We start from the raw sequence: 20,438 nt of genomic DNA, 5'->3' as shown, positions 1-20,438 counted from the left end.
ATTAGAAAGCGATAGGCCTCTAACTTCTGTCAGTAGTACAAAGTACATAGTCTGTACGGACAGATAGTATATAATAAATAATTTTGATACGTAGTAATCCGAATTATTAGGTAATTTATAATTATTAATATTTTGGTTAGAATGTACTATATACTCGTATTAATTGACATTAAACGAGCTATACACTCACCCCTTTTTTTCTTTTACACCTATAAATAATCCTTCTGTATGTATATGTATATAGAGCATATAAACTAAATAACTAGTCTCACAACCGTATTTTTCGGTTTTTATTAATAACTGTGTAAATGTCAAATGGTAATAATTTGACATTTAAATTCGAACGCCATTTTAAATCGTCTAAATTATTTTAAACGTTCTTTACATTGGTCATTAATCAAGCAATTATATATTATGAGTATATAGGGGTTGCAACCCTGCTTATGACAATCCACACCTGGTGGCTGACAACCCCCACTTCAGTGCCCCTCTTATTATTATTTTGTATCTGTTCTTGAATTGCTTAAATCTATAGGGGAAGTTTAATTGTGACAGTAAACGCCATTTTGGATGCACCAAATCCCGTTTGGATTATGAGCGGGGCTTGAAACCTTTTTATTCGATCCTTATTTAATATGTACATACGTTGTAAATAATTTGAAAAACGTTTTGATACGTTAATCTTTCAAATTATATTACAATTGTTATTTAAATCTAGAAAATATTTTATGGTTCGATATATGTAAAATAAAAATTATGCAAATACTCACCGCTGCTTATAATAATAATTTTATTTCATTTTATTTTTCTTCTACAATCAGATGTGAATTTGTTTCTTTAAATTTTAAAATATCTACTCTAATACTTTAAAATATCCGTTGGAAATTACTGCCAGTTATTAATAAAAGCCTTGATCTTGTTTATTTTTTTAAGGAAAACTTCCAATCTTTGTATAAAACAGGGTAATTGGTTATAAGTGAAAAAACTTTAAAAGTGTGAATGTATGATCATTAGCCACGCTCTGAAGCTTTTAGACATTTTCCTAATCATTATAAACTATTACATTATTACTTTCTATTAGTTACATTATTACATAGCACTGGCATATAACTTCTTGTAGTATACAGTTTACAGTGACAGATAGTTATTTACCAAATACGGTTAATTTTAATATGTAGTGATTCGAACTTAGAAAACAAATCTTTGTGTATTATGTTTGAAACCATTGATCTTTGGATAGTGTTTACTATTATTAATTGACAACAAATGATCTATACAAACACCTATTCAAAACTTTTACACCTATAACCAATCACTCTGTATTAATTCTTATTCAAACAAATCAGTTCGTAATGTTATCGTCGTCTTCAAAGATTTCTAAATTCTTAGAAAATCGTAATAGCTGAGTAAGAATTGAATTTGTTATTAATAAATAAGTCATAAGAAAATTGTATAGAGTTATATTGGAACTTATTATGTTGAAATTATTTCAATGAGGGTTTCGATGTTTTTTTTTGCTAAATATAAATAACGATTTTTATACTCAGTGATATTAACAAAAGTCTTATTTTTTTTACGTTATAGCACACTTTAACGTTTCATTCACGCGTTCGTCGAGGCCGGGTCGTTTGTTTCGCCATGACATAATTTATGGCGCATATCGCCAACCACGCCCCTTTTAGTGGATGGGTAGAGAGAAAAAAATATAGCTATTGACAAACGATGCAGCGTTTACGAGAGTTATGGCGATTCTCTTGACGCTCATGTGTGTTTAACGAAAAAAAGGTTCGCGACGTCTGGCGAAAATATAATTTTTATATTTTACTGTTGGATATCTTTCGTTTCGTTTGGCTATATCTAAATCTTAATTATTAAATTCGTTTCTAATGGACAGTGGTTGATATTTTATATCCTAATTGATTTGACGAATTAATATTCGTAATAGTTAGTTCTTAAATTTTTAATAAATGATATGGCTTCATTAGTATGCCCAAGTACTCTACTATAAATATACATTGGTCACTATATGTCGTCCGCCCATAGATGCTAGTTGCAAGGCATAAGCCTCTCTCAAAGATATCTACGGGAAATTTAACAAACCCGCTTGTCAGGCGGGTTGACTTTTGCAGTGTGGTATTATGGTACGTTAAGAACTGTCTTTCTTCTGGGAATTTGTTTGCTAACAGAGACAATCATATATAATTGATACACAAAGTGTCAATTAATGCTCTACTAAGATCTCCGAAATTAGCCGATTGTCTCTTTTCAAAGGTCTATATGCATATTTATCGCCGGGTACTGTACTTAGAAGTTTCTTATTTTGTTTATTTATATTGTTTTTTTGACAAATTTTACGTCTCTAAATACTGACAATAAATATTTGTAAAAATTTTAGATTACATTTATGAGGAAGTGAAAAGATAAATTGAGAATCCTTGGGTAAGCAACGAAATTTCGAAATTTTTGGGTTTTTTACAAATATTACGTAACCGAATACTGATAATAAAGGTTTCCGCATTTAAAAGTTTTTAATTTCTAAAGCAATTTCATTCTCGGATAAATAAAAAAATCAGTCCCATATCATTTTATAAAATACCCGTCAACTGGACGTCACCGTTGATAAAAAAAAAGTCGGCGCATGCGTCCCCGGCGCGTTTTTGTTCGGCGTTTTGTTGCTTACTCGGGCTATGCGGTTACGGTCGTTTTATGAAACATCGGATTGCTTTAGCCAAATTGTTACAAAAATTTTTAAAATTGTTATATTTATATTCGTCATAAGAATTTATAAATTGAATTCAAGATTACGACTTAAGTTTTTCGCAATATGCTATTAATATTAGGTTATTTTGACCACATCGCCCGTAAACCACCATATACTGGTAGGAATATACCGTCTACCGGCTGGATCCTACCTACAGGATTTATCTACAGCCAAGAGAAAAGTAGCATGAGGGTATGGAAACAGGTCTTCAACGATTCCGTCATGGTAATAAAGAAACAACTGAGAGTAAGAAATATTCAATAAAAGCTGCGTTAACCTTTTCTTTAGGACCAGACGTTCACTGCTGCGGCAGTGGCAAGGTAACCTATTCCCTCTTTTAAGTTAGCAAAATTCGAGGACTTCCTTTTCGTCGTATTGAAAGGTAGCTAAGCTTGAAGTAAAGCTAATAGCTCATTAGATCTTTTTGGCGGACACTCCATGGGTTGTGTCAAGTACTAACTCGTTTTATCAGTTCCTAGATACCCATCATAAAGCATAGGTCTCATATTTATGAGCGAATATACCATAATCGCCACGCTTTGCAGGCGGGTTGACGATCGTATTGTGGTATTATGGTACGCAGAGGACACTGCTGCCCATCCTCTGGAAACTTGTTTATGAGCAGTGAATGGTCGGTTCTATCAAGGAACCTACGATCGCAAGTCGCAGTCCTCAACCGCTGGTCTTCCACTCTACCTACATGGTACCAATTACTAGTATATTTATCATCATATTTTCAGGAGGATATCAACTGTGGGAAATAGGCTTCCTCTGTAGATTTCCAATTTCGGAAGAAGCGGCGTTCGTTCCACTGTCTTCCAACGACAGTAAAAAGTTCGTCCTGTCCACCTTGCCAGTGGATTTCTAACGATGTGCTGGCAATTCATGGTTTCCACTATAGTACTACTAAGAAGTAAACATTGTAAAAAGTTTATAACTTTATGCAATTATCTACAATTTATTTGTCTTTTTTTTAGATCCTTAGCCGTTATGATGCAACATGCTACTTAATTAAAAGGTTACGTTATATCAAGACGCTGTCTTATTTTATTGACCTATTAAAAGTGCCAGTGTTCTACGACAGAAGTTTTTTTTTATTTAAGTTAAAAGAGGAGCAAGGCGTTCACGTGATAAATCCTTAAAAGGGATGTGATCTCATTTGCCGTCAATAAATATATGGTACACTCTAACCAAAAATCAATGAATTCCGAAATAGTAAATACGTAATAATAATATAATACAAAGAAAAAAGTGTTTACAGAAATTATTAATACTACGTATAAAAATTAATAATTGTTTACTATCTGACTGAGCAGACTTTGTACGGTGAGAAATTATTGACCTTTCGTATTCCATAAGAAAAAACAAATTAGTATTTTAGTGCAATGACTTTATACAGATTAGTTGGAAATAGGTGTAAAAGAGCACTGTTATCTGAAAATTCATACTTTAAAAGCTATATGTAACCCTGTAAAGATGAAAAGAAATTCTGAAGTCGTTCATAAGATACGAGATCATGTTAGTTATATGAGTCATGTTTTACGACGATGTCCCACTTGTATGCTGCTGTTAGAAGGAACACATAATACTCACGTTGAAAGATAAAGACATACCTCTAAAAAATGATAGGTGTGTTACAAGATGACCCTAATGGTTAAGTCGATGTATTTTTTGGGTTACCATTGCATGTTACGCCAATGTTTGATACATAAAAGTTTCTTTTAACAGTAATTGTCAATACCAACGTAACATGTTTTTATATAATGTATAATATTAAAATATTGCAAAAGTTGTGACTAATTGTGAATACTTTTTTTTATTTTGTTACATGAATAGAAATCTTAAAAATTGTGATATTATTTCTTTAATATACTTATTAAAAATATTCTTTATTAATTAATGTTGTAGCAATAAATCGTCAATAAAGTAATATTACGTAATTGTTTTTTAAAAAAATATGGCGGATTTAAAAATATGAAATATTTTAATTTTCGATTCAAAATAACAAGTCCGCTCGAAGTACACGCTCTGCAGAATCGACGAGGTGCTTAATCATTAAAATTCCTATAACAGCGTGACAAAGAAAACTCTGTTTATCTCCCTCTTACAACCGATTTTCCGGTCTATTTGTCTTTATCTGTCGCTTAATGTGACACAATCGTCGCATGCTCGGTTTGCTTGGCTTGGCTTCGGTATGGCGGGGCATAATTATATTTCTGTTGTGCCACGTTTAAAGCCAAGACGCTAACCGAATTTAAATATTATTTCTGAAATCATTTCCATGTCTTAATCTTTATTTCCGTTCGCTTATCAAAGCTCATTATATAATGCATTAATGTCATCTTATGCAAATGGCGGGAAATGTGTTCGCTTAAATACTTCTGTATTACGATTATTTATTTAAATGAAAAACACAAAATGTCATTGTACCACTTGTATTTTTTAAAAAAATTATAAGTTTAGATGTAAGGAACTGTATCTTATAATCGTTGGTTATAAGTTCAATTACTATAAATTAAAAGTTTCGAAAGAAAAATCAAACAAACAGGCGTGTAGTTCCAAAAATTCGCGTTGTAATACCTTCTTTCTGGCAGGTACACTGTAAATGTGGTAAAAATCAAAAATAAAATATAGTACCACTTAGGCAAGCAATGCGTTCATTTGATTTTATAGGCATTTGTGATGCAACGAAAAACAGCATATATTCTTATTACCTTCAGATATTGCATAACACAAACAGAAGTAAAGATATTCACATACTACTAACAAATAGCAGAAATACATCGCGCAATAGTAAGTAAACTGGCTCTAGCCAAATGGAACGTATTTGTTAGTAAACATTATTTATGTTATATTTGAGTTACTTGAAATAATTTTTTGAGAAAAACCGGAAAAATTTAAAAATTAATTATTTAAATTCTGGACAGACGACCTGATTAAAGTCATCGGAAGACATTGGATGCTGAACGTTTCCTACCAGTCCTATTGGAAATCCACAGGACAGATATATATCTATGACTGAATGTTATACGGCTAAAATTGATAATGATAGTCCTATATATATCTTTGTATTATTTTTAATATCAAGACGCAAGGATTATTTTCCTGTTTTAATTTGTGAAATATTCATTATTTGTTATTCTGTTGTATTTAGGAACTGTGGGCTTTAAATGCAATATACGAATGCATAATACATATTTTACACTAAAACAGATTTAAAATTAAACACGGATTATTTTATGTTAGACAATTAAGTGTATTAGTAATAAAATGGAAATAAACATAGCGAAGATGTAATATGTTTTAGATTTATCTATTTTTGATATCATATATCATCAATATGAAACATTTTTGTTTATATTATTAAATATTCTTTCATTTAAACGCAATTTTTATGACTCCTACACAAAATTGTTTTTTATTTTACTTAAGAATAATACAAGGAAAGGAAATTAAATGTGAAATCTAATAATTTAACTAAGGAACTGGTACATTCAGAAATAGAAAGTTTTCTTATTTAAACTAATGTACAACTTCCGAAGAATTTTTTTTATCTACTTGAACAACTTCCAATATTATTTAATGGTTTAAAATAAACTCGATGTATGGACGAAAAGTTTTCTGTTCATCTTTTAAGCGGTTTATTGTTGGAGAGAGATTTTTTTTATTTATCGATAATCATTTTTTTACAGGCAATCAACTCTAGCGTAAAATGAACAAAAAAGACTTTGTACCGAAATAAAATAGCATGGAGTATAAATTGATAATTTTTAATAGTAAAAAAATAAGAAAGCACCAAAATGCTCGTGTTGATGATAATAACTAGGAACACTTTTATTATCATTTTAGCCGTAGGACGTATGCTACTCGGCATGAGCCTTTTCCGTAGAATTCTATAAGAATGGTAAGGCTATTTCTACTCTATCTTATCTCTACCTTACTCTAATAGTAGAGTAGAAGAAAAGACACCAAAAGATAGAAGCCCCAAACGTTAAAGCGGTTTTAGAAATAACTTTACTCTCAAAAGACACACAAAGATGGGTACCCTTTCTACCGCGCCACACAAAGATTCTGTTCAAAAATCTTCACAGCTGCACTTTTGAAATCTTAACGAAACTTAACCACCAGTTTTAATTAACTCTAACCTTACAAACTTCGAGTCGCGAAGCGAGGATGCACCAATCATTATAACTCGGGAAGTTACGAAAACCTCGTCAAGACTGACGGAGTAACGGGCGTTGCCAATATTGTTAACTTGTATTGTAGAGTTGTAAGGAGCGCCAACTTCGCTGCCAGTTAGTTGTTGGTTTATTACGTCGGGATGGGCGGTCGCCTCGGTGCCGGCTATGTAAGAGCCGAGATATTTTGCGTACGTGTTTAAAGTTCTTAGAGCATTGCCTTCTTTAATAGTTGGCTTGGCACATTTATTTAACGATCTTGTTGAATGAGTTAAAAGATTATAACAAGCTTCTTCTTCTATTTCAAAATGATAAATCATACAAACTTAATATTAAACTGCATGAAGAAACATTGCAAATTATATAAAGATTACGTGTCAGGCGTGAAAAGGTTACTAAGACAATTATATAATTTCAAATCATAGTAGACAACAGAGTGAATCAAAAACAAAAGGAATGGGTATGTTTCACTGCATACACTAAGCTTGTAATTTTTAATAACTCCCATAGTAAAGAACATAATGAGAAGATTTGCACGGCTGTCTTGGCTGAAAGTAATCATTTTCGATTTTTTTACTTGTGCACGTTTTGTGATCTATGTGCTGTGAATTAAAGATGTTTGTGAACTATAGAAAATTATTTCATTGTTTTTGTAGATTATATCGTAAAATAAGTCAAAAGAAAACCATAATATTTATCAGTTGTCTAGGAGTACTAGATTTCTTTAGCCATGTAGGCAAAATTGACTGCAAATATCTTTAATAATTTATGATTACTTAAAAAGTCGTGAGCAAATGCAGGTCTATGACCTCCATCTGTTACTCAAACGATATCAGTTCGTTCTACACGATGCCGATGACAAGATAAAAACAGGTGATGCAAATAAATGAAGATGATGATTCATCGTGTACATCATGGCCACCAGCAATGAGGAGAATAATGGGAGGAAAAGAATACTATATACATTATAACTTAGTACAGTAATTATGTGTTCTTTTATATGCAACTGATAGTTTAAAGTAGATTATATAAAATTATTTACATTGACTAGTGCTATCCATGTATCAATCTGCAAGAACATTGCTGCAAGAACCTAAAAGATTTATGATATCTAGCAACCCATTCTGTTTCCGTATGGTTCACTACTCTCTATGGCTTTCGTTACAGTGGGAACATAATTAGGCATACAAGGTTATTAACTTTGTTAACACACATTTAATTACATTTTTGTTTATGTAAGACCATTTATAGACCACTCGTAGACGTCGTGAAAAAAATGTCAGAAGAGTCCAAATTTATAGAAACTACATTTAGATTTGGCTCCCTTAAAAGGACATTCTACAACTTAAAACTAATAGGGCTCCTAACGTACCTGATCTAGATCTAGAACTAACTTATTATCAATTAAAAAAAATCTTTACGCTTTAGTACAATTTTTGTATAACACATTTATTGCATGATGTTATACATAAGTGTATTGTAAAATCGTACGCATTCGCTTTTAAAAGAGTACCCACAAATAACAACTTTGATAACAGAATATTAATCGTGGCTGTTTCTTTTGCTGTCCACTATTAAAAAAATGACACTCTACTTTAAAAAGTTAAATTATTGATTTTTTTTATATATAAATATAATTTCATTATTTTATTTATCTTTATTGTATTGTGTTAAACTTCGGACAAATAGTAGTAGTGGAAGAATTGTTGTACTTTCACAAAAATTACCTTTATGGGGCATCTTCCAGAAGGCCTCTGCCGCCGTGGTGGGTTCCCGCGGCGGCGCCACCAGCCCGCCCACCAGCGTGGTGGCGGCGTGCGCGGGCGCCGGCGCCCGCCCCCACCCCCCGTGCAGCGCCACCACTACGGCTCTCCCACCACCAGTTACCCACTACCACCGCTTCTTGAGCCACTCTTAGAGCATTCGCCAATCTGCAAATAAACATCATCATCAACATCATCATTTGTTAGTCAATATAGAATCGCCCCTTTGAACAGATAGATCAAATTAGTTAGAGAGATGTGTCCGTGATTTCTAAAGTGCTTATCCTTAATAGTTAATATGGACACGGCTTGCTAACTGGAGAAGGGATTTGAGACAAAAATGAGACATCACAATTCATCATTTCAGCTGTAGGACGCCCATTGCTGGACATAGACCTCTCCCTCGTATTTTCAATACGGCCTGTTGGAAGCGGGCGGATCCAGCCTCTTGTGACAATCTTAACATGATCAAAGCTTTATGAATTGTTACTGTTTTCGGTAGTTCACTCGTGGCTACGTATTTATTTTAAATAAAATATGTCGAATTCAACATTTTGCTTATGCGATATTTACATAAAACTGTAGAAAAAATCTTGAACAAAAGTTTTCTGTAGTTTCGAATTACTTCTGTATTACACTTAAGTACAAAATGTTTATGAGTTACATACATAACAGGATTTAGTGTGTCACTTTAAAAAGATTAATATTAGATATATTCTAAGTTCATACGATGTCGAGCAAATTGTGAAATGTGATTCTCGAACTATGAGAGCTAAAGTCATGTGGTTCAAGGAATAACATTACAAACTTTTGAATTGTAACTTTTAAGGTTGTACAAGAAATCATAGAAAAGGTCGCTGTAGTACCACAAAGCGTGCAGCAAGCTGAAACAATCGAATCATCAATAACAATCAGGACCGCGTTCAGATCTCACGAGAAAAAGTCGATGCTAATTGCCAATGAATCTGTAATGTCAGAGAGCGCCATCTATTGTTGCATAGTAGAAATAGTTGCGGCGCTCGTGAGTTTCGATATTGATCGATGAATCGCGGTAATGAAGCGATGGAGAAATGATAACTGGGAGCCTTACCACCCATCATGCCCGCAACTGAACGGTAGTCGTTCTTGTACGTCAGTCTGTCGGTTATGTTTGAGTTTTTTATTGTTTGAATGAGATGTTCGATGTGATTGCGTTTAACTTGTTAGATTAGATATGAATATTTATTTTACGGCGATTACATTCTTTTTAGCGCTCGCTTCGTTGTCCTTGAATTATTAAGTTAATAAAACAAATATATATTTACCTTGTCAATAATTTTAGTGTCTTGTTTAATTGAAACACTTTAACGCGATTTATAAACATCGAAATCTTATTTATTGTTAATTAAACGAATGATTTCTAGGACCTCCTTGCCAATAATATATTCAGAATGTCTATACCATTTCGCAAACCCTGTTTTTAGACGTAACTTGTCACCACTTCGTGCAGTTAGTGCAAATAAATTGATATTTTATGTCATGTAAAATCATTTACAACTTGTAAACTCGAATAAATTTTCGTTACAATTTATAACAACTGCATATACCAATCAATTATAGTAACTTAGTCTTAAATGACTTGTGGCTTCAACTTTGACTTGTAATGTAAATTTAATAATTCTAAAAATTCAAACTAACATTAATATTTAATTAATTTAAATGATTTTTTACTTAAAGAATTTTTTTTATTATTAGGGCGGATACTTGTATAATAAAGTAAAAAAAATTGAGTTTAGAATTTATCGCAGCGGCTTCGATGAGTTACTAATAATGATACAAGCATTGTATTTAATAGTAAATCATTGAAGCCATTCGAATCCCGAGATAATGTCAACATAAAGGTGGTTTCCATGATAAGCCAACATTTAAAGTTTTGGTAAATATACTTTATCTATCGATCGTAAATTGCATATATATATATATATATATATATATATATATATATAATATTCTTTTATATATAAAAAATTGCTTCTTTCGGTCGTGTTTTGCCGCACATTACATACGTCAAAAGGACGTCTCCGATCATTCCGGCGTTGCATAAAAAAGCGTCTAATACCGGCGCCATGACAAAAGTCACAGGTACTCAAATATCGGGACACGTATTTGATCTTTTCAAGTCCCAATCGAATGACTTCACTTTGATATTTCCCCTCGTAACTCACAATGGGCCAAAGGTTCGACCTGAGGGTAGACTCACTTTGAGTCTAGTCAAAGCGAGTGCTTGCTAAATTGGATCCAAACTAATGTAGGATTGCGGAGGTCGCGTGGACACTGTCTGCGTCCTTTGAAATCTGCAGTTTTAATAATGACACTGGATTTTTAATGGTGTCGCAATTGATTTATAATGAATGTTGTAAATTAAAACTAACGGAAATTCTTTCTTTAATTTTTTATGTTTCATAACTATTGATTGCTGGAGGTATGTTTGCACATTATCATTTATTTTTCATATTATTATCATCCACATTTACAGTGAATAAACAATTGTGAAGAGAGGCTAGTTTAATAAGAACTAGAATAAGATTGAGCTCCTACAATGGCATCTTACAACGTGAAGGTACAATCGTTCTTAACGTGCACTAAAACGATGCTCACAGACGGTTTTTTTTTCGTGGCAACTTTCACAATATCCTAAACACAGTAATAGAAGAATTATTCGCCCAGCTCATTATTACTTAATAAATCATTCACGCACTCATAAGATTTTTAAAAAGTTTTTGTTTGAAAAACTATTTTAACTAATTACGAAATTCACAGTAATATCGGCGACGGCGATGTAGTGTAATACCGCACATAGTTCCTCCAAAAGATTTAATACATTCATTATATTTAAAGAAGAGTAAATATACTAAAGAAGGTCATAGAGACTTTTCCTAAACTTTTGGAAGATGAATATGCCGATTTGTCCAATTTTATTTCCGACATCGATATTTTCCTTGTCCACTTGTAAATCTTACAAAAGTGAGATTTAACATACGAAATCAGTTATAAACACAATAATTTATTTATTTTTTTCTGCAGGCGAATAAAACTTCTGACAGTACAAACTCTGCAGGGATAGATAGTAAATAATAATCAGTTTTAATATGTATTAATCCTATTTTGAAAACAGAAAAAAAATATTTTAGGAAAGGGTGAACCATATATTAAATTACAGCAAACGAGTTATACATTTCAGTCCTTAAAACTTTTACACCCATAAGCCATCATCCTGTATACTCATAATACATTTCTAATAGGTTTGGTAAAAACCTACTTTTTTATTCATAACCGTATGTTCAACGAAAGTTTAAAATTGTTTTTTTGAATAAGCGCCGCCGTAAATATCCCTCGTTACAGACCACTATCAACTTTCCACGTCAAAGTCTAAAACGTCGTGAAGATATTCCCCGCAAGTGGCATCTCGGCATCATAACAAATATAATACATCACGAGCGAACGGACGGCGGTTTATCTCGGCGTGCGATCGGCGGCCGCCTTTAAGAACTCCTCGTTATCAGACGCACTCGCCTCGGTATCGGCTTACTACGGCGCGTACAAAAAGTTGTTTCTAATTACATTAATTAGCTATAGCCTCGCCTGTAGTAGCCGGGTCTGGCGCCTGGGAAACTTGTGGGTCGCTCTGTACTTATAAAACTGAGGACGGACCCCTTCCGGCTTAGCCGCATTTAAGTATATGCATTTTATCATATTAAAATGTTCGACTAAAGTCAAACCGGATTTAAATTCCTAAATTGACTTTTTACCTTCAAAGCCACTCAATGTTTGCAATCTTTTTATCAACATTATAGTCATTTCAGCCGTAGGATGTGCGCTGCAAACGGTCTCGGGATATGGTCTTTATCCAGCAACATTTCATCACTTTGAAGAGAGAATGTGTTCACCTCGTCGACAAACACTGCGCTTTCCGGTTCAGGCTCTCCACTCAGGAAACTCAGGGCCCCCGCGGCTACCTGTTCAGCGCGCCATGAGACCTGCCCAGTGCCACTTCAATTTGTAAAAGTCCTAAGTGATGTCGGGTATTTTAATTTGATCAAGTTTCTCATTTCTGATTCGATATCGTAAAGAAACCCCGTGCATAGCGCTCTCCATCGCTCCTTGAGCAAATTCAAGCTTGCCAACCAGGCCCGAAGTAAAAGACCACGTTTCACTACTGAAATCCTCTATAACATATATCAAACATTAATAACTATGGTTCATACCAATACCGTACATAACAATAAAGTCGGAAATTTTAGATATATTAGCATAGAGTCAAAGGCAGAATTCTTAATAATAACATAATTTAATTATGAATACAAATTACCAGTTATGGCGCGTAATAAAACGGAAAATTTGTTTTTTTTTGTGAACAGGGCAGATGCGGAAATATACATTAGAAAAGATCCGAGCTAAGCAAAAGTACGCAAATGTTGAAAAAACAGTTACCCGTTGTAAGTGGCCGTCTGAGAACGTCAAAGGCAACTGCATGCAGAGCTCTCTAAACGGGTATAAAGTCGGTGCCGACGATTTAAAAATTCCAGTTGAGCTGGATCTACAGATGCCGTGTCGATAGAGATGTTTGTTTAACTGAAATTTAGTTACGATTTGACAAATTTTATTTCTTACTTTTGGATTTTGTTTCTATGTATAAATCGTTATATGTATAATTTTTATCAATTCATTTTCTATATATCATAAATGTTATATTCCTTTCATATTATTTTTTAATATTCATCATCATCATTTTAGCTGATAGATGCCGACAGCAAGACACAAGCCTTCACCAAGAACAGCCACGATACCCGGTCTTTGACTATCGTTCGTCCACATGGACAGCCCACCCACTAGTTGGATTATACTATATAACAATTCCATATTTTACATATAGATATATAAAATTATACACTTACAAAGTTGACAAATAATCTATTGTATGACATTTTTAATCTGTAACTTGTAACAAATGGCGGGAAAACACACATACACGTAACAATAGTGTTATTTGTTATATAATTTTTTGTGTATGTTGTAACACTTTAAAGCTTGCGAACAATATGTACGTTTGTTTAGAAACACGAATAAAAAGTCTGATTGAGTATATTTTATGACAAAAATTGAACATAATTTACAAATAAAGTGCGTATTTATTTATATAAAACAGGTGAAAGGTTATATTTGATGTAAATAGGAAGAGGAAGTGGACCTTAATTATCTCTTATAATTGTTTATGGGTCCTAGCTCTTTAAACTGTTGAGAGAGACCACCGTTTATTGTTACAAAAACTAAATTTAATTTAATTTCATTTCATTTGTTCATTTTGCTTTATTACATGTCAACAGTGTAAATGTATTAAATAAAATTTGTAGTTTTATACTATGAACAAAATTTTATTCGATGGTGAAAAAAATTTTTATCATCACCTGAAGAGGTCAGGAAATAGAATCCCACAGCAAGGTATGGGCCTACCCGCCACTTTTATTTGTACAGGTTTATGAGAACCTATGGAGGAAACCTATTGAACTGATGATGTGATGCTGGATGCGGACAGCGCAAGGTCGGACATCATGATGATGATGGCGAAGGCAGTGGGCGTCTATCAGCTGACATTATTTTGATAGGAAATGCCTGAGCACAACAGTGGAAATCCTACGGCTGAAATTATGAAAACTTAAAGAATGTTCCAATACAAAAAAAAATCTGTAAATTTTTCGTTAAAAAATGATCTCAATTCAGATTGCATCGTTCAAAAACATCGAGTTATCCGCAAAGAATCTATTTCACAGCACTAAGCGTGTTTCCACGAGTTCTCTTAAAGATCGGATGTCTGGTAGGTTCCGCTCGCGCACACCTCATTAGTTTCCACTTTGATTCAGCGCCGTTCGTCGGGACGCAGGTGCCGCTAATGCCTCGCTCTTTACTGAATAGATTCACTAATCGAATTCCGCAATGCCTGCTCTTTTCTTTTTAACATTTGACATTTACGCAATGCTTACGTCCAGTTTTATAGCGTCCACTGAAATCTTTATAAAATTATAATTATATTTTACAAACACTAATGAAATCCATAAAAATCTTCATCATTATGATTTCAACCGCAACATGTCCAATGTTATACGTAAGCCTTCCCAGAGATTTCCAATGGAACCGGCCCACATCCAGCATCTTTTGTTCGTCATTTTGTTATAAGAATCTGTAGGCTTTACAAAATCTTTACTACAGCTAATAATATAGAAATAGATATCTCTAACTTCAATCCTGATGCCTTTAACAGGCAAATTAACTTAAATTTTAATTCTCTATCGATAAAATTATGTATAACGTATGCAATCATTTGTTGTATTGTTCTTTCATCATGCTGAAATTCGTCGTCTCGGCGTTTCATGCCGTAGACGCCCAATACAAGGCATAAGTCGCCCGCAAAGATATCTATATGGGGATATAACATAATCGCCACGATTAGCATGGGAGTTGGCGATCGCAGTGTCATATTATGGTACACAGATGATGCTGCTACTCATCCGTCCTTGTTTGTAAGCTGTGTCAATCCTATATAATCAATGCACAAAGTGTGAATTACATAAGATTGTACTCTGGGAATCGAACCTGCGACATACAATCACACATCTCGGTGCTCTACCGCTAAGTTGCCACTGCTCAAACTGCTCATTCATTGTCTGTTTATTGTAAAAAAAAACTTTATTATTGTACATTGGCTGTGTTCTTTTGTTTGATTTCTATGATAAAAGTAAAAGCTTTGTTCTATTCCTAAAATATTCAGGTGGTTAATTAAAGAGATTGGGTAACAATATTATTTTTAAGATAGAAAATTAGATAATGTGACATATTTCGGAGCTATAATTTTATACAAGTGATTGAAAATAGGTGTAAAAGTTTTAAAAAAGCCTTTAGTTGACTAATGACCCTGTATGTATTCGCCTTAATGATAAAATAGACTTACTTTTCTGTATATTTTGTATGTTGTACTTTTGAATGTGATCATTACAAATACACATGTGTAAAGAGAAGCTCGTATCGCGGGGATGCTCTGCCCGCAAGCACAAATCTATACAAATTCAAAGTAATTTGAAAGTGCATGCTTTGTGAAAACATATAACCCATTCCGCAGAGTACACTTACTCGTTTAGGTTTGAAACGTCAAAGGCGCTCTTCCTTTTCACTGCGTTTTTATAAAATAAAGCGAAGCGGGGCGCTTTCTCTATACTTACATAATTAACAGGGATGTGACGTATCCGTTAACTTTTTAAAGTTAGTGCGTATGCATGCTTAGTGGGCCCTTTGAGTCGTCGAGTGTCATACTGATCGTTTGATGTTTTGACTTTGCGGTTTTCTTTTTTCAAAATTTTTAGTCTATGCATTTATATCGGCGCAGCTCTGTGTGCTGTCTGTGCCCGGATGCCAGCTGTTTAACTCTCAACAAATGTTACCATTTTAATTGCACCTTGTTATCAAAAACTCGTTATGGTGATGTTTTTTTGATAATTAATGGAGAGATAAAAGTTTCATTTAATTATTGTATTAATAACGGAGGGAGAGATTCAGCAAACGCTTCTATACAAAAATGGGATAAAGGACATTTATATAAAAAATTAAAACTAGAAAATAATGTTCGTACTTTAAAAGTGCTCTTTTAACAATACAGTACGGATTAACTTGACTAATGGTAATAAAAAACAAAACAACTTGAAAGCAATAGTAATAAAACTCATAAAGTTTATTTAATTTCTTTAAATAGTTAATAGGATACTAAACATCAAGTTCATACAAAGAAAAAGGTAGTTTTCTAGAATTCACAAGGAAATTCGACTATACAAGGCGATGAAAGCAAAAAGTATACTTTCAATGTATTTTCTGTATCACTTTATATTTATACACATACATAAATAGATATGTATATATTATACATATATTAATACATATATATGTATATATATACTTTTTACTATGTCAACTTTTAACATCCAATGGATAATTTTTACTACATTACTTTGAATTTGATATTTATATTTTTTGTATACCATCAAATCAAAAAAGTAAAACGTACATGAGCTGCAGTGACCCAAGGGTAGAAGATAGACACATGCAATCGTAGGTCGCTGGTTCGATTTCCTTCTTATATAATTAACACTTTGTGTGTTAAAGGTATAAGATTGCCACTGCTCACAAACAAGTTTCTAGAGGATGGGCAGCAGCGTCCTTTGCGTACCATAATACCAAAATGCAATCCCTAACCCGCCTTCCAATCTATTATTTATAGGGGGATATGGGGATCGGTATATCCCCCTATAGATATCTTCGGAGGAGGCCTTTTCCTTGCAGTGGACGTCTATGGGCTGAAAGGTATATTAAATAGGGTTTGTGTTATTTTTATACATGAATAAAATATCTTTATGATGAGTGTTGAAACAGGTATGGAGTCGTTATTGGAACAAAGGCCTATTTTGAGTGTCTTGAAAACAACCTTTTATTTGAAAGGATTTTAAAAAATTGGAAAAATGCTGGACGCTGAAATGTATTGATCTGAAAGGAGATTATATTTAAAAATAGAACCCTTATTTGTCGATGATTTCTTTTTATTCAAATGGTCACGGAGTTATTAAACAGCCCTCGTAGCATGAAAATTTTGTTAAAAGCTCAGGTTTATTATAACTGATATTAATAGTTTCATTTACCGCTCCTGTACACCGTGACATGTATCATGTTATTGTCTCAATTTTGTACTTGACTGTATAAACGTAAAATTTTATCACTTAATTCGTACTTAGATGATTGTTTGATGAATAATTGTTAACTTACTAGATCCTTTTTCCATCTTATTTTAAACCGAAAATTTTATACGTTGTTTTATTGTCTAAACTACAAACCACGATTAACAATAAAATAAATTTGTATTTCTTACATTGAAAGACTGAAGAATTTAGTATTACATAGGGCATTGCTTAGTTTTGAATCTAAAATGAAAAAGTATATTATTAAATGAATTTTATTAAAGGATTCAAGAATTCTTGATCAAATTATGTGAATCTTGGTTTGTTTACTCATTTACATTATAATGTATACATTAAACATTGTAAAGTTTCATTTAAAAAAAGCAACTGTTGTGTTTCTGACCAGTATAATGCGCCGGTGGTAGTTTATAATATGTTAAAACAGTTGACAATTCAAAAGCGCGTGTAAATGCCTACTTGAATAAAGAGATTTTGTAATTATTTTTTTTTAATTCAATGACATGTATAAATTTACTTCATGTTTTGAATGGGAAAATAAATGTTTTTACTATTTCCACGCAATCCATTTTCTCTCACTAAGCTATAATAACCTCCCTAGTGTCTTACAGAAAGATGAAAAAAAAGGTTTACGCTTATTGACATGTTTGATCATTTATAAAATTATGTATATGATTCACGTTACATACCACGCCCAAATATAACTACTTATTTATTAAAGTGATACTTCTTTTCTTTGCAAATGTTATTGTACTCGTGTTTGAAGGGGGCTTACGCTGCAAAATAACTTAGTTGACGAGACGCCATCTTATCTTGCGTTGACAAACACAACGCTTCAGTTTGTATTTTAAAGTTTTAAGAATGATCATAGAGATGTTGTATTATAATGATTTTAAATTGACTAACAACAAAACATACTTACAATTAAAACTTTGCTGTCTTTTTAGTTTTTTTTTTTTATTTTAACTGTAAATTTACAGTTTTATTTATGGCCAGTTATTACCGCTGTCTAAAACTTCATGAAAAAAAATTAAAAGCATTCGTAATAAAAGCATGTATTTTATAAATCTCACAACACTAAAAAATCAACAATGTGGTATAACGAGTAATTGAATAAAATTAATTTTTATTTGATTAACATGATATTAAATTGAAATATTCTTTATAAGCAATTTACTTAATTATTGTCATGTACTTGATGTAGATACGACTTCTTCGTGTCATGCAATGCTATAAGGTTAGATTTGATTCTAAATCATAACGATGGATAAAAATAATAACAAGTAATTTATTTATTAATTTGTTCACATTATTATCCAGATAATCATTTACGGTGACGAATTGTGTATATCATGAGAAGACTGCCAGACTATTAAATAATAAATAAAGAATTAGTTTGAATTGGTTATTTTTATTCCAAAATAATCTAAAGACAACATTTAAAATCACTGCAAATATATTTATAAAAAGTCCTGGAATATATGTATATGTTCTATAAGCACAGTTCTAAACAAGCGAGCAGACAATATAGGTGATCGTGGGAGAGTATTCTGCGTTGCAATGGGCAACAATTGTCTAAAATGATGATGAATTCGATGGCAGACGTGTCTACATGTGATTAACAAAGATCTATTTATTTATTTATTTACACCTTTTTGTACACCATAGATAATCTAATATATAAAATTCTCGTGTCACGGTGTTCGAACTTGAACTCCTCTTAAACGGCTTGACTGATTTTTACCAAATTTAATATGCGTATTCAGTAGGTCTGAGAATCGGCTACTATCTATTTTCTATACCCCTAAGTGATAAAGGTTGTTCACACCTAAAATTTTTTTTTATTTTTTAACGAAATTTTTTGTTTTAATTTTTTATGATACAGCATACAAGAATACATACAACCATAAATTTTCACCCCTCTACGATCAACCCTTATTTTTTATTTGTAAATTAAAATCTCAATTTTTTTTTGCAAAGCAACGTTTGCGGGATCAGCTAGTAACTTATAAGAGAATCAAAGGTTCAAGAGGCGGTATCACTCGACACCAGACAACTTTTGGATGAAGATGAGAGACATGAATGAGAGAGAGAATAACTTAGTTTTTACATACATAGAAGTACATATATTACTATACATACATTCATACATACAAAAATACTTATATATACGTATGCATATCTATATATATATAAGTTGTTTATTTTAAGATTATACAATAGTCAATAACATATGATGTTTAACGTTGAGAAATTTTTCTTTTTGAGTATTTTTTAAATACAAAAGCGTCTTGATTGCTTATACAGATCAATGAGTTTTATTCAGATCGATAGGATGCACCAAACGCCTTGAGCGCGTAACACCTCGTACGACTTAGGTGTAGTCTTAACAGAAATAAATTAGAATGTCTTACAAATGCCCGTTAGTGGGGCCGACGATAGCGACGGCGATTTGTTAACGTGTTTCAGAACGACAGGGTACCGACAGCAGGTACGTGTTCATGAAAACACTTTAGCTAAATATATTAACGGGACCGGAAAGTAATGTCGCTTTTTTAAGTTAAATTCACACGACTACATTTTTAACAAGTTTTTATTTCTAATTAACAATATATTCACCTTCGTTATTAACGACCTTTTGCCATCTAGTATACAAATTTTCAATGCTGTAAAAATCAATCGAATTTTCTGATATTATAAAAAACATAAAGATTATATAGTGAGAAAAAGCATCTTCAAAATTCGAATTACTATATTAAAAGCTATTATTGTTTACTGTCCCTATAGACTATGTTCTGCCAGATTTTATTGGCCAATCGCATTTCAATAGAGATATATAGAGTGCTCACTTTATACTTGGTGATAAGAAATATGTATAAAATCTTTTATCTGACAAATGAACCGTATATTCACCCGTGTTAAGTCAAGTATTTATTTATTTCATCGTATTTGCGCGATAGAAATATTA

The 20,438-nt window shown here is 32.6% G+C and overlaps 1 protein-coding gene across 2 annotated transcripts in view; it reads right to left on the bottom strand.

Annotated features, from left to right (window-relative positions):
* Window positions 1-20,438, bottom strand: part of toy (twin of eyeless) — an 88,429-nt gene that overhangs the window by 63,708 nt on the left and 4,283 nt on the right. For both annotated transcript variants that reach the window (XM_068766843.1, XM_068766844.1), the window contains exon 2: window positions 8,667-8,870. In XM_068766843.1, the coding sequence (XP_068622944.1) occupies window positions 8,667-8,679 (13 nt within the window). In that variant the 5' untranslated portion in view covers window positions 8,680-8,870. The remainder of the gene's footprint in view (window positions 1-8,666; window positions 8,871-20,438) is intronic.

Source organism: Battus philenor, unplaced genomic scaffold, assembly GCF_028537555.1.
Source record: "Battus philenor isolate CCGP_79_NKW_IND1 unplaced genomic scaffold, ilBatPhil1.0.hap1 SCAF_22, whole genome shotgun sequence".
NCBI classification, from domain to species: domain Eukaryota; kingdom Metazoa; phylum Arthropoda; class Insecta; order Lepidoptera; family Papilionidae; genus Battus; species Battus philenor.
The sequence above is the reverse complement of the archived record's forward strand: the minus strand, read 5'-3'. Positions and strand labels throughout refer to the sequence as shown.